At 39.5% G+C, this 15,893-nt stretch overlaps 1 protein-coding gene across 2 annotated transcripts in view; it reads right to left on the bottom strand.

Annotated features, from left to right (window-relative positions):
* The window catches only part of inpp5f (inositol polyphosphate-5-phosphatase F), a 36,858-nt gene that overhangs the window by 10,789 nt on the left and 10,176 nt on the right, over nt 1-15,893 (bottom strand). Inside the window, exons 3-12 of one of the 2 annotated variants that reach the window (XM_038284133.1) lie at nt 12,535-12,671; nt 8,169-8,297; nt 7,866-8,051; nt 7,733-7,789; nt 7,430-7,628; nt 4,544-4,723; nt 4,291-4,358; nt 3,947-4,071; nt 3,777-3,854; nt 425-545 (exon numbers count right to left, since the gene is read on the bottom strand). In XM_038284133.1, the coding sequence (XP_038140061.1) occupies nt 425-545; nt 3,777-3,854; nt 3,947-4,071; nt 4,291-4,358; nt 4,544-4,723; nt 7,430-7,628; nt 7,733-7,789; nt 7,866-8,051; nt 8,169-8,297; nt 12,535-12,671 (1,280 nt within the window). The remainder of the gene's footprint in view (nt 1-424; nt 546-3,776; nt 3,855-3,946; nt 4,072-4,290; nt 4,359-4,543; nt 4,724-7,429; nt 7,629-7,732; nt 7,790-7,865; nt 8,052-8,168; nt 8,298-12,534; nt 12,672-15,893) is intronic. The other variant, XM_038284135.1, reaches the window with a different exon arrangement.

The raw sequence follows: 15,893 nt of genomic DNA, 5'->3' as shown, positions 1-15,893 counted from the left end.
CACCATAGACCTCCATTATTTGAATGTCAGCAGACAGCAAGAAGCCTCCCAGATCTCCAGATGCATTTGAGATATCAAAAAAGTACTCCAGAGTGTTGTTCAGCCTGGGGGTGAGTAGAAAATGAAGGCTAATCATGTTTTGGGTGTACTATTCCTTTAAGGGCATGAAGGGTCCCTTTAAAGCAGGCATCCCCAAAGTTGGTCCTCGAGGGCCGCAGTCCTGCAGGTTTTAGAGGTTTCTCTGCTTCAGCACAGCTGATTCTGATGATTGCAGTTCAGCAAAAGCCTGTTAATCAGCTATCAATGTAAATCAGCTGTGCTGGAGCAGAGAAACCTCTAAAACCTGCAGGACTGCGGCCCTTGAGGACCGACTTTGGAGATGCCTGCTTTAAAGGTTCTGCTAAATCATAGAAAAGTGCCTTACCTGTTGCTCCATCACCACTCTGGCGATGGCGGCTTGGACCACGTTGGTTCTGTCCAGACAGTCCATACAGTTGACTCTGAAGATCCCCTCCTGTTTGCAGATGACTCCAGCTTGGTCCACCCTGACAGATGGAAATAAGTTAAAGACCTAAAGCATCATAGAAACAGTCTCTCAGCTGGACTATAATCATATTTAGTAAAACTGCTTTGAAGTGTTGATGCTGCAGTTTCTTCTAAACCATGACCCATTGGAAAGACCCCAGTGATATATTGACCAAATATGGACTAAAGTTGTTATTTAGAGACACAAAGCGGTAGTGAAACACCTTTTTACCAAATCTAAGCCCCAAAAGACCAAAATATTTCCATCAGGAATCATCTGGGAGCTTTATTTTGAAGGCCATCATCTAACGTCCCTTATTTTCTTAGCTCAGATTTCTCAGAAATTAGTTATCATCATGAACTTTTATTTGTGAAACAGTTTAAAACCAGCTGCAACTGACCATCATAGATAAATGGAAAATGCCAGTTTTAAAAACGGATAGTGAATTATGTGAAGGCTAGACGCCATGCCTTGGAGCCCCTTTGACGAGGCCCGCTTAAAACCTTGTTTTTTGGAATTTTAAATGTAAAATCTAGATTTTTATTTCATGTTAACTTGAAGGCGGCTTGTGAACTGCTTCTGTTCGACTAATCAGTCAGAATATTCCTTTGCAATAATCGCTTAATAATAAAAGCTTTTATTTTGATAAGAATCAAAGTTCTGAGCTTTTTCAGTTTTGAATACAGTCTAGGCCTATAAATGATATTTCTCTAATAATAATCCAACATTACATACAACTAATTTGAACAGTTTCTGTTGACTATAATTTGAAAATTAAATAAATCCATATTTTAACTTGATATAAAGTGTTTCCATACTTTATCATACTTTATTATGAAGGAATTATCCCCTTCAGAAATTAAACGAAATAAATATTTATGTGATTAAAAGTTAGAAAAGTATCACTTAAAAATGAACAAAACCAGCTACTTTAGTTGTTGATACCGTTTATAATATTACTACACCTGTGGTTAATTGATATATAGAAGCATTTGTGTACTAATCCAGTACTTTGGGTCGACTGGTACCTTTTTGTGCATCAAAGGTTGAACAGTTTGAGAATTTATGCTGTAGAGAAATGTGGAAAACCTTACAGTGAAATGTTCAAATTGTTCAAATTAACCATGTACTGCCCAGGGGGAAACAGTAAATGCAGCCCCTGGTTGCTATGGGGATTCCCACCTTTTCTTGGCAGCAGGTGAAACAAAGATAAAGCAGAATACTTGATTTAACTCATACTAGGTAATAAAACAGGCATAGTTTTAACAAAGAGAAAAAAATGCATTGAAAATCTGTTTAATTTTATTTGAAATAACATTTTTGTCAGCCATTACTGGAGATTTACAATTTCTGTTGTTTTTTTTTTGTCGTAGATACCAGAAGTAAAAATTAACTGATCCAGATTTTATGAAAGAAACCAAGACAAATATTTATCTATGAGCAGAATGTGGAGTCCTCTCTCTGCTTTAACAGAAAACTTGAATTCCTATGATGGAGTTATGTTTCAATGTGTTGCTATATTACAGGTGCTGGTCATAAAATTAGAATATCATGAAAAAGTAGATTGATTTCAGTAATTCCATTTAAAAAGTGAAACTTGTATATTATATTCATACATTACATACAAACTCATATATTTCAGATGTTTATTTTGTTTAATTTTGATGATTACAAATGACAACAAATGAAAATCTCAAATTCATCATATCAGAAAATTAGAATATTACTGAAGACCAATAAAAACAAAGGATTTATAGAAATGTTGGCCAACTGAAAAGTATGAACATGAAAAGTATGAGCATGTACAGCACTCAGTATTTAGTTGGGCCTCCTTTGGCCTGTATTACTGCAGCAATGCGGCGTGGCATGGAGTCGATCAGTCTGTGGCACTGCTCAGGTGTTATGATAGCCCAGGTTGCTCTAATAGTGGCTTTTAGCTCTTCTGAATTGTTGGGTCTGGTGTATTGCATCTTCTTCTTCACAATACCCCATAGATTTTCTATGGGGTTAAGGTCAGGAGAGTTTGCTGGCCAATTAAGAACAGGGATACCATGGTCCTTCAACCAGGTACTGGTAGCTTTGGCACTGTGTGCAGGTGCCAAGTCCTGTTGGAAAATGAAATCTGCATCTCCAAAAAGTTGGTCAGCTGCAGGAAGCATGAAGTGCTCTAAAACTTCCTGGTATGTGGCTGCGTTGACCCTGGACCTCAGAAAACACAATGGACCAACACCAGCAGATGACATGGCACCCCAAACCATCACTGACTGTGGAAACTTTACACTGGACTTCAAGCAACGTGGATGAAGTGCCTCTCTTCTTTTCCTCCAGACTCTGGGACCTTGATTTCCAAAGGAAATGCAAAATTTACTTTCATCAGAGAACATGACTTTGGACCACTCACCAGCAGTCCAGTCCTGTTTCTCTTTAGCCCAGGCAAGACGCTTCTGACGCTGTCTGTGGTTCAAGAGTGGCTTGACACAAGGAATGCGACAGCAGAAACCCATGTCTTTCATACGTCTGTGTGTGGTGGTTCTTGAAGCACTCACTCCAGCTGCAGTCCACTCTTTGTGAATCTCCCCCACATTTTTGAATGGGTTTTGTTTCACAATCCTCTCCAGGGTGCGGTTATCTCTCTTGCTTGTACACTTTTTTCGACCACATCTTTTCCTTCCCTTCGCCTCTCTATTAATGTGCTTGGACACTGAGCTCTGTGAACAGCCAGCCTCTTTAGCGATGACCTTTTGTGTCTTGCCCTCCTTGTGCAAGGTGTCGATGGTCGTCTTTTGGACAACTGTCAAGTCAGCAGTCTTCCCCATGATTGTGTAGCCTATAGAACTAGACTGAAAGACCATTTAAAGGCTTTTGCAGGTGGTTTGAGTTAATTAGCTGATTAGAGTGTGGCACCAGGGGCCATCAATTTTGAACCTTTTCACAATATTCTAATTTTCTGATATGATGAATTTGAGATTTTCATTTGTTGTCATTTGTAATCATCAAAATTAAACAAAATAAACATCTGAAATATATGAGTTTGTATGTAATGTATGAATATAATAAACAAGTTTCACTTTTTAAATGGAATTACTGAAATCAATCTACTTTTTCATGATATTCTAATTTTATGACCAGCACCTGTATATATGGGATAAAGTAAAGAGTTCCTCTCCTCTCTACTGCCTGTTAAAGCAGTATCAGGAATGGTTCTCCATTTATTATACGGGAAGGTGTCAAATATCAATATTAAACTCACCAGGCCCACTTCATGTCAGTGATGATGTCAGAAATGGCATCTGTCAGTATCTGTACGTTCTCGAACCTCATTCCACGACTGAGAAACAGGAAGTAAGAAGCATAAAGAAGAAGTGAAGACTGCGTGCTGTTCGAAATTAAAGCCCATTCATGCGGCGGCGCTTCTCTCACCAGTGTTCGTGGAAGTCAAAGGAAACGTATGTGAGGTTTGGGTTGTTGTACAGCAGGACTTGCTTCAGATACGTGTCGCCGATGATTTTCTCACGCCCGTTCTGATCCACCAGGTTGATGATGACCTGAAATAAGGAAACGGGCTGTCAAGATGGCGAAGACATGCTCCTGTGCTTTCATATGCTTCTTCCTGTCACATTTCCATGTTTCTGACAATAAATATAATTAAAAAAAAATGCCTAAGGGGAATAATATCCCCATCCAAACCAGCCTTTTTTTTTCTTTTTGAAAGCTAAGTTCAATTCCACCCCCGACATGTCTGCATCCTGGTGAACCGAACCAACCTGCTTGGTGTAAAGCTCCAGCTGTTTCTCAAAGTGAGCTGCAAAATAAGGCATCGTCTCCTTCTCCCCTGCAGGGCGAGAGCAACATTTGATCATATGAAAGAAGAACATGGGCTATAAGACATCAAAGGTCCTGCTGAGCATTCATGATTTCTGAAGCATTTTTTTTTTCCACAAAGGATCCCGATCCTGTGCTAAACAGAAACCTCAAAGAACAGCATCTCCTTGGTTTAGATGATTTACTTCCACTGACCTTTCTCTATGCGTGGCCGGGGGTTGTAGCGATACCCTGCTTGGCTCCAGAAGACCGGCACAGAGCCCCGGGTCTGCACAAAGGACAGAGTGTGACTGTGCACGTGGATCAGCTGCTCCGTCTCCACATAGTTGGCTACATGGCCGTCTGTGTCCACTCCTCTACGTTTGTAACGCATCCCTTTACAAAGAAACAGAACGCATCACTACTCTTCTCATTTTCTACATCAAACACATCTCAGGTGAAGAACCCTCTAGATGAGTAAAAACTATGAAATCAATTCATTTTAATGTGCAGAAAAATTCTCACACCAATAACATTAAGAAATGAGCATCCACATGACCTTTCATAATTTTTTCTGCACAAATTCCATTTCTAATTTAAGATTTCCTTTCCAGGAAATGTGCAAGAGCTGAGAAGCAAAGTACTGATTAAATGTTTTTCTTTACATTGTACCTAATCAAATAACAGAAATATAAAAATGAATCCAATAAAAGTTGTTTAATTAGAAGCAGATCGTTTTCCTCTGTAACATTTTACAATGTTGGAGCAGAGTACAAAAGAGATCTTTGACCATTTCTCTTTGCACAATTTCTCCAGGTCAGGGGTAACCAATTAAAAATCATCGGGTCCGAATAAAGAAAATCATCAACTGGTAAAGGTCCGGAGAAATTTTTTATTATAATCTGTTACTTTAAACTGAATTTAACACTGAAATAAAATCAGGTTTTTGTGCATCCATGTTATACATTGAATTTTTAAATAAAAAAAAAATATATATAAAAAATAGTACATTGTTCTATTTTAAAATGTAAATAGTTTTTTGAAGTAGAGAACAACAATCATTCAGTTTGGTTTATAGACAATTTCTTGATTCACATATTTTGCAAAAACACCTGAACTGACCGTCTGTTATTTTATTTTTTTCTGTCTTAATGTTGGCAGTGGGCTTTAGGCTGCCCTGCAAGGCTTTAAACCTAGGTTTGAATGGAGACTAAGCCATTCTCAAGCACATATCAAGGTGCTCATTTTGAGCCTGGATCCAGATTTATTGTTGATTCTGTTCATGGTGGAGAATCCTGCTTCACAGCAGCAGGTTGAGCCAAACATCCTCTAAATGTGCAGGGTCATCTTTGAGCACGCCATTTCACTTTTCTTTCACCAGTTCACCGCAGTTCTTCCAGCAGTCCACACTTTCTCTGCTCTTTTTTTTCTCATCGTCTTCTCCTTCTTTCCCATCACCCGGCTTGCCACAGGTTTGCCTGCTGTGCCTAAAGTAACAAGCAGCAGCAACCCAGACTGACAGCTCATTGGCTGATTTGGATCACATGCAGCCTGGTGCTGGACGCTCCGGAGGGCTTTACCGTATTAACAGGAGAAGCGGCGCAGGTAAAGTGACTGTCGTTGGGCAACATGCGGTAATTTATAAATGTTTTAAATCAGGTTGGGTCTGGATTAACCAGAAGGTAGGTCCACTGGGGTTGGTTTCCTGCAGGACTCAGATTGCTTCGCCTAAATCCATGTGACCCAATCATGAACTTATGAGAAGGATTGAAAAGACAGCGATTTAGATCACTGTGCTATTATAATAACCAACTCTCAGTTTTCTCATAAAATCCACAGCCTTGTAATTTAAAACACGCGCTGGCATTTCTAAGAGCTCACAATGTAATCCACCGTCATAAAGTCCTGAGGGCCTCTGGAAGAGAAATGGTCCCGCACACTGCGAAGGTTCCAAACACTTTAGCCAAAAATAACCCAAATATAACAGAAATACATATCCATAAAAACAAAAAGTTATTTCCCTCACAATTTATTTTCAAATACATAGAAAAATAATAAGATTCCTTCTTTTTAATAAACATATTCTTATGACTGTTTGTGATGGTAGGACAGGAAAGAGCCTCTTAACTGGATAGGGTTACTCCTTGCCAACCATGGATCTGACCGCACCATTAGGTTAAACCTGGATCCGGGCGTCTAGCCTTAAGGCCGGGTCACACCGGTTGGGTAAGATTTTTTAATCCCCGACTGAGAGACTCCGACTACTCAGGGTGAGCAGCTTTTTTTCACTGAGCCCCAAGAATGGAAAAGCATTTGATTGGGAAAGATTATAAAAGCAACAAAGTTGTTTCTGCGAGCCTCAAAGAGAATCATTACTTTATCAATTTTCTGTCCTTCTGAACCATCATAGGTAATGTAATCTGATTGTTTAATATTTTTATTGATTTTTTATGCAGGAGTCGGCCCGGCCTGCTTTATATGTGCTGTGCGACTCCAAACATGACTGATTTCTCTTGCCTTGGACAGATTTTATCTTGTGTTTTCCCACAAAGCAGATGTGTTATTTTGCAACCGTTTTTTTCTTCCTGCCAGTCTCATAAAATTACGGCTATATTGTTGCGTAGTCCAAATAAATAAAGACCTGGGGTCTATCTCAGTCGGAGCTACACAAACCCTTGCAGAAAATGGTTTCAGGCGTGATCATCCCCATTGACTTTCAATGAGCACTAAACACCACAATAGCCCCCAACATGATTTTCTGCAGGATCGGACACAAAATTGAATTAATTTTGTTCAGGGCTTTACTTTTCATAATTTCAAAATGTATTATACCTCCGACAGCAGAAATGAACAGGTTCATGCATGCAGCAGAGTTCCAACATGATGTTATTACAAATAAGCTCAACTTGAATGCAATGCTTTTCTGTGTTTCATACAAATTGTCGTGCAAGAAAATGTGCCACTCAATAAAATCAAATTTTATTCAGATTTTTTCTTCTTCTGAATTTACAGAATATGAGATTAAACTGCAACAATGGAGAAATAAGCACGCACGCATCAATTCAACACCTTCCAGAGCTAAGGTAGGCCTCGTAGATCTACCTGCACGGTGGCGGCTTCGTCTGGATATCAGAGCAACGGTGAAGCGAGGATGAATATCATCAACGCAGATGATCTCCTTCGGCGGACTCTCCGGGCTGCTCCGCTCCTCGTCTGATGTCTCGTTGTAGTTCACCACCAGCTCCTCCACCTGGACAAAGCCTTGGATAATCGGAATAACCCAGAGGTCAACCTCTGGGACCTGAATGGTTTTGGGAGGCACACAGGACAGCGTTGGTCTTATTTTCAGATGAATACGCAAAGAAGTTTTATGGAGCTTAACTTTAAAAGACTAATAAATACTACCTGAAGATCAATCAGATCTTGGATCATGTGTTTGTTCCAGAAGAAACGGTCATCCACCTTATCCAAGAAAAACGACCATCAGTCACAGTGAGGGAAGAATTAGACGAATCATGACGTAATTTTTCTCTCCCACCTGTTTCCACAGAGGTAAGGCAGACTTATCAGAGTCTCCCTGCCTCTGCACGCTGTTTGTCAGGTCGTATGTCATGCTGTAGTAGAAGGAGTCGGAGTCCATGAATATCTTGTACAGTTCGTCTAACAGCCGCCTCTCCAGGCGCTCCTTCTCTTTGTTTTCTTTAACCTGGAAAGCAGGGGAATACTGGATTGGATGGGCGGAGAAAGAAAAGAGCAGAAAGTATGAGAAGCAAAGGAGCAGCAGATGGGCTTTAAAAGTCAGAGCATAAGGAAGGCGGCAGATCAGTCTAAAGAGAAATACCTTTTTCTTGATGGGGACGGACACGTTGGATTTGATCTGGCTCAGAGTTTTCATCAGGAACTTTGATTCATCAGGTGACTGGGCCAGCTTCTCTGGCTTGTCGATTCCAAAGTGATGCTTCTTGCAAAGCTGTAAGCGATTCATTAAACACTAAAAAATCAGCTCAGAGAATTTGGCAAAAATTTCCAGCAAACAGGAGCTAAAGGGGAATGAATTACCATTACTAACATAACCTCAAACATTTGTACATTTTGTCACGCTACAGCTACAAACTTCAAGGCACATGGTTGGATTTAACATTAGAGCAAGACAGAGTGGAGAAAATTCTGAGGCAAAAGGAAAACACAAGGCCGAAAGCAAAAAATAAACTATGACACATAAAAAGTTGCTGTGTGCCTTTCTATCCCGTTCTCCTAATTTAAGAAAGCAAATATAATTTGAGTCAATAAACCTGGCAAACAGGATAACAGCTGCTAGTGCATCCGGGTCCATTTCCACATCTACGGGAGTTTCTGCTCATTCTTCTTTGCTGAAAAGCTAAATGTCAGATGTGAAAAACACTACACTGATTCAAACAGGATTCTGCTTTGATCTAAATCCAAGCTCTGGCTCCATGTTTAGGGTCACTGTCCAGCTGGGAGGCTTAACTCCATCCCAGTCTAAAGCCTGCTCCTACTGAGGTAAAACATAACTGAGCATGATACTGCCACCATCATGCAGGATTCTCTACAGAGTTGCCAGCTCTGTCCTAAAATTAGGCCAATATGCTTGTTTTTTATGAGCTTTTCAGCCTTTTGACCGACATGTGAGCTTCCTCTTCCTGGGGTTATGGCTAGCGCATTCAGGGCGATGACTTGACACACAAAAGTTGTCAAGATTAAGCTTAAATAAAGCCGATAGCCGGAATTTTAATGTGTGTAACTGCTAAGGGTGTAAATCACATCCATCATGGCGATTCAATTCAGTATCGATTTCCTGACCCAGCGATTCGATTATTTTCGATACTCAAGAATACACCACGGTACGATTCGATTCGATTAATTGGTTCTTTTTTTTTTTTAACATCTTAAAGGCTAGACAATATTTCAGATTTGAAATAAATCAATGAAAGCTGTAATATCGTTATGCATTTTGTTTGAGAAACTACAAAAAATAACAGAAGTAGAAAAGTTTTACTCCACCTATTCCTATTAAAACCTCATTCACTGAAAAATAATACCTCTGCGTTATAGATTCTGAAAGGCTTTGCATCAAAAAATACTGCACAAAATCAGTGCAATTCAATACCTCGGCTCCAGGCGTCCCCGCCCCCTCCACAGACGCTCCGCTGCTCCTCTCCCACATTGTAGCTGACCGCAAACAGTGCCGCAGACAGGAGGCCGGCTTGTTTTGTTTTTATGACCGAAATTGCGGAAAACAACTCGTGAAGTTTGACCCGCTAGAAGAGCGAGGTGCGCGAGAACGCTGAGACCATTTTTCCACCTGGATCTCCGCTCTTTTTGGCCTTCATGTCCCTCCGTCATCAAACTAAACTCGCCCCCACTTCCTCGCCGCCTCGGCCGTATCTACACCCACAGCGTGTAGCACAGACCACGATTCAATATTGAGCATAAATCAAAAATGTCTGTGTCAAGCTCACTGCGACACACTGCTGACAGAGTATAACCAGGAAGCGAGGTAGGAAGGCACCGCAGCACAGGAGGGAGAAATACGTCCGGAAGCAAAATGGATAAGAATAGACCGGAGGGAAAAAAACATGAATCGATACTCTCGCGGACGTATCGATGCATTGGATCGTCGGCTGTTGGATCGATGCATCGATACAAAACGATTATTATTTACACCCCTAGTAACTGCACCAAGCTACAGGTGCTGGTCATAAAATTAGAATATCATGAAAAAGTAGATTGATTTCAGTAATTCCATTTAAAAAGTGAAACTTGTATATTATATTCATACATTACATACAAACTCATATATTTCAGATGTTTATTTTGTTTAATTTTGATGATTACAAATGACAACAAATGAAAATCTCAAATTCATCATATCAGAAAATTAGAATATTGTGAAAAGGTTCAAAATTGATGGCCCCTGGTGCCACACTCTAATCAGCTAATTAACTCAAACCACCTGCAAAAGCCTTTAAATGGTCTTTCAGTCTAGTTCTATAGGCTACACAATCATGGGGAAGACTGCTGACTTGACAGTTGTCCAAAAGACGACCATCGACACCTTGCACAAGGAGGGCAAGACACAAAAGGTCATCGCTAAAGAGGCTGGCTGTTCACAGAGCTCAGTGTCCAAGCACATTAATAGAGAGGCGAAGGGAAGGAAAAGATGTGGTCGAAAAAAGTGTACAAGCAAGAGAGATAACCGCACCCTGGAGAGGATTGTGAAACAAAACCCCTTCAAAAATGTGGGGGAGATTCACAAAGAGTGGACTGCAGCTGGAGTGAGTGCTTCAAGAACCACCACACACAGACGTATGAAAGACATGGGTTTCTGCTGTCGCATTCCTTGTGTCAAGCCACTCTTGAACCACAGACAGCGTCAGAAGCGTCTTGCCTGGGCTAAAGAGAAACAGGACTGGACTGCTGGTGAGTGGTCCAAAGTCATGTTCTCTGATGAAAGTAAATTTTGCATTTCCTTTGGAAATCAAGGTCCCAGAGTCTGGAGGAAAAGAAGAGAGGCACTTCATCCACGTTGCTTGAAGTCCAGTGTAAAGTTTCCACAGTCAGTGATGGTTTGGGGTGCCATGTCATCTGCTGGTGTTGGTCCATTGTGTTTTCTGAGGTCCAGGGTCAACGCAGCCACATACCAGGAAGTTTTAGAGCACTTCATGCTTCCTGCAGCTGACCAACTTTTTGGAGATGCAGATTTCATTTTCCAACAGGACTTGGCACCTGCACACAGTGCCAAAGCTACCAGTACCTGGTTGAAGGACCATGGTATCCCTGTTCTTAATTGGCCAGCAAACTCTCCTGACCTTAACCCCATAGAAAATCTATGGGGTATTGTGAAGAAGAAGATGCAATACCTGGTGTATTCAGAAGAGCTAAAAGCCACTATTAGAGCAACCTGGGCTATCATAACACCTGAGCAGTGCCACAGACTGATCGACTCCATGCCACGCCGCATTGCTGCAGTAATACAGGCCAAAGGAGGCCCAACTAAATACTGAGTGCTGTACATGCTCATACTTTTCATGTTCATACTTTTCAGTTGGCCAACATTTCTATAAATCCTTTGTTTTTATTGGTCTTCAGTAATATTCTAATTTTCTGATATGATGAATTTGAGATTTTCATTTGTTGTCATTTGTAATCATCAAAATTAAACAAAATAAACATCTGAAATATATGAGTTTGTATGTAATGTATGAATATAATATACAAGTTTCACTTTTTAAATGGAATTACTGAAATCAATCTACTTTTTCATGAAATTCTAATTTTATGACCAGCACCTGCATGTTTTAAAACACATTTACCTCCTTATTTATCAGCGCTACGGAAACATGGACCACCGGCCCACCCTGCACCCCTCAGACTCATTATCTCAGACTAAGACCTCGAGAGCAAGTAAGTGGTAGAGGGTCCAGGTTCCCAAACAGCTGGTATGTCAGGCTGAACCACCTCACGGTCAGAGTGTGTTTTTTTTTCTTCCTCTACTGAATAAAACGCAGCATCATTCTTGTAGTGATGCATCTGCTCAACCCCTTTCCATGTCTGCGGCTGGCTCAGAGCAACATCTCACTGGGTCGATCTGATAGTTTGCATTTTAGGAAGAGATATGAAAACAACTTCCAAATATGGAGAAAATTTTACAAAGGAAGATATGGCTGCAGCAGAGGAGATTAGAAACACACCCTAGTGGGAACCCTGCTATTTTTCACCTTAAAGGGTTAGAATCCACAGAACAGCTGGATTTCTTCATACCATTATTAAATGCCACGTTAGCCTCTGGTGGTTGATCACATGAAAAAGTGAAGTTTGCAGTTTTAACGTGAGAAAAATGTGAAAAAAACTTAAAAATGCAGGGATACATTTGGAAGTTACTGTTCTACTTTGATCTAATATCTACATTAATTGGCAGGATTTCTACGTGCAGAGGAAGACAGACTGTTTCTGCAGCTCAAGGACAAAGTACAGGACAAGGGCTAAAGGCTATTTCTCTAATTAGGCTCCTCCTCTGTTATTACTCACTTGAAAATATTCAGTCTATTCATCCAAGACGCCCCCCTGAAAAACTGAAATCTTAGCACCATTCAGCCTGTTTGCTGTTATCTTTAATGTCATTCAGGAGTGGATTTTATTTGTATCAACTTTTTTTTTTAAGACTCTCAGCAGCACTTTCAGCTTACCTCCAGCTCAAGCTCCTGAGGCTCCTCGTCAGACAAGGGGATAACGGCTATTTTGGTGATCTTGTAAACTTTGTGGTTGCCCGGTAAATGGCCCACGAGTGCTTTCTGGCGGATTAAAACGAGGCCGAGCGGAAGGTCTGCCCAAAAGAAGAAAATAACAGACAAGGGGAAACGATGTCAGAGGTAGAGAACTGCTAATGCTGAGAGGTGTGAAGAAACCGGTCCATATCTGATAAAAATATATCTATGTCATGCTTTTTTTATCTACCTGCAGCATATAACACATATAAAATAAACATCATCAAAACAGAAAGTAATTAAAAACTAAATGAGTTTAAAACTAAAGATTAACCAAAAAGATTACTTCAAGCATTCAGTATTTTACCTGAACCAAAACTACACAAATCAATCTTTCTGTTGTATCAAATTCAACAGATAGACGGTTAGCAGAGGCACACAAAGCGGATGAGTTTGTGTGTGAATAAAATGCAGGGAGGGTCTGTTTAAGTGCAACAGTTTCAAAGAAGAGAACAATGCATTAGATATTATATTTACAGGCCGTTTTTTTAATCCAGGAAGGATCAGCAGAGGCTTGGCTCATGTGTGACTCATGTTCTATGGGAAAACAAGGGAATCGCTATACTGTCGCTAACTGCAGCTGGATGCAAAGTCCGAATGCCTGCACTTGAAAAACGATCTAGAAATAAGTAAAAATTTCTTAAATTAAGTTTATTTACCCTTGATTTAGGTAGGTAAATGAGAGAGTTTGCCAATGGAATCAGTATTTTTACTCTTAAAACTAGGGATGCACGATATTGGGATTTTGGCCGATATCCGATATGCCGATATTTTAAAACTCATGTAGCCGATAACCGATATCGATACCGATGTTAAAGCTGGACAAAAATAAGTAGTCATTGAAAATAGCAGTTTTGTTATCCATTTCTGACACTTTGAAAAATAATATACTCAAATATATTTTCATATCCTGATATCAAATTGATTTTTAAAAACGCTGTATCAATCTATTTTACTTTCAAAATCTCGTGAAATTTCATCGTTCTGTTACAAACTCTCGTAATATTTGGAAATTCTTGTGAGATTTTGTTAGTAAAATAGATCGTTACCGCGTCAATATATCAACATAAAAATATGGCAAAATTTTGTAAATTTTGGGGGGATTTCGTAGCATAACGATGACATATAGCAATATTTCATTAGTAAAAGAGATTGATATGGTGTTTTTAAATGGAAATATATCAGCATATGAAGATATTGGGATATTTTAATGTATCAATATTTTTTCCCTCGTCTTTAGTAGTTTTTAAGTCTGTAAAAAAGAAGTTTTTGAGGAAGAAGAAGAAGTATTTTTTTTTGTTTTTTTAGACTTTAGAAACTCAGAAGCTGATCAAATATCGGGTTAAATATCGGTGGGGTGGCCGATGTCCGATATATTTAAGGCCGATGCAGGCCGATACCGATAGGGGGCCGATTATATCGTGCATCCCTACTTAAAATAAGATAATTAGATAATAGTCCGTTTAAATTAGACAATGCAAATGTGTTTTCTTATTTTAAGTGTTAATGATCTTGTTCCATTGGCAAAATGTCTCTTTTATCTCCTCAATTCAAGAACAATGCACTTATTTTAAGGGAAAATTACTTATCAAGATTTTGATTTTTTGCAGTGTGTCAGGGCTTTGCAGCAGCCCTCACTACTCATTGAAGACTGTAATCTCAGGGTATCTGCTCCTTTCCCATCGTTGATAAAGACTCGAATAAAGAAAAAGTCCATACATTTTCACGGGATTTGTCACTAATCCCTTTTTTGAAAAAAGCAACCAGGGATGTCTGAAAAGTTGCTAAATATAGCAAAAAAATCGCTAAGTTAGCAAGAGTGGGCTGAGCTCCGTCTCAAGGGTCTTCAACCCGCTTACTATTGGTCCAGATTATTTTCATGTAACCATTATAACCGGAGCTTTATACATATATATAACTGCGTTCTGTAGTTCAGCTTCCCCCTACAGTGCAAAAGTATGACTTTTAGGTTAAATAAAAACATACATGGTTATTTAACCTGTGTTTTAGTGTTCATCTACCAAGCTGGTAGGTACCCTGCTTACAGCCTGATGAACTTTTGCGATATAGACACTAGGGCTGTGAACCTTTAAGATTCCCACGATTCGATTTAGAATCGATTCTTGGGGTCACAATTAGATTTTTTCAGATTCTTTTAAATCCAAACGATTCGATTCAGAAACGATTAATTTTACGATTCAAAAAAATTCTCAGGATCTATTCCAGTCTGCTGGCATGAAAGAAGAGCACATTTATAAAGGCTTTATAATTGTAAATGTTTTATTTACATATTGCAATAATGTAAAAACCAAAAGGTAAATCCAAGACATGTTGTCTTGGATTTATCCAATCCTAACAAAAACTCTGGGTGACGTCTTTCGAGATGAGAACAGGGATTTGAAGTACTGTCAAGCCCTTTCTTACCCGGGCCGGGTTGAAGGTAAAATCAAAGTGTTTCCAAATGGTTGCTTTTAAAGACCGCGGAGGCAGTTGAATTTCTTTTTCTTCTTCCTCCATACTTTAGCGGAAAGAAACACAGTAGCTCACTCAACACTACACACCACTCTGTAGCCTGCTAGGCTAACACTTGCATGCCTGTTCATAGCTCACGCTGCTCATTGGTTTCGGTAAACACTACGGTGCCTGATAAGGCACATCCACACCCACAAAAAAAAAGTTGTTTTTAAATAAAATGAAAATCGATTCTGAATCTTTAAATGTTAGAAACGCGATTTGAACTCAAATCTATTTTTTTCTTCACCCCTAATAGGCACCAGTCACGCACTAATAGCCATATTAAGCAACACATGGATGGAAAAGTCAATAAAACTAGACTTATTAGTCTCAAATGTTTTGCTTTCTTTGAGTTTAAACAAGGCATTATGACATTTAAGCCAATTTATTTAACCCAATCTTCAAATCGTAAAGAAAGGTGAACATACCTTTTGATAAGGTAGATAAGTGATAACCTACAGGAATTGAAAAACTAATAAAAGGCAACAGCTATTCATTAAATCTCTCCCGTATTTACAGTCAGAGTATGGCTGCACAGTCTGATACATCTAATGACATCACAAAATCAATGTTTGCGATACAAACTTTGTAGAGAACTGCTTCCACTGCACTTAACACTGAGATGGTATGGCACCATTAGTCTGTGCTTTAATGCAGCAGAAAATATTTAAAGATGTTCTAGTAACTTAGGAGGCTGGACCAAGACCTCAGATGGGATCAGAGTCTCCATAACAATCATTAGATACCAACTAAAAGCTTACCTGTTA

The sequence above is a fragment of the Cyprinodon tularosa genome, unplaced genomic scaffold (assembly GCF_016077235.1).
Source record: "Cyprinodon tularosa strain WSP-4 unplaced genomic scaffold, ASM1607723v1 ctg199, whole genome shotgun sequence".
Classification (NCBI taxonomy): Eukaryota; Metazoa; Chordata; class Actinopteri; order Cyprinodontiformes; family Cyprinodontidae; genus Cyprinodon; species Cyprinodon tularosa.
This window is presented reverse-complemented; position numbering and strand designations above follow the sequence as displayed.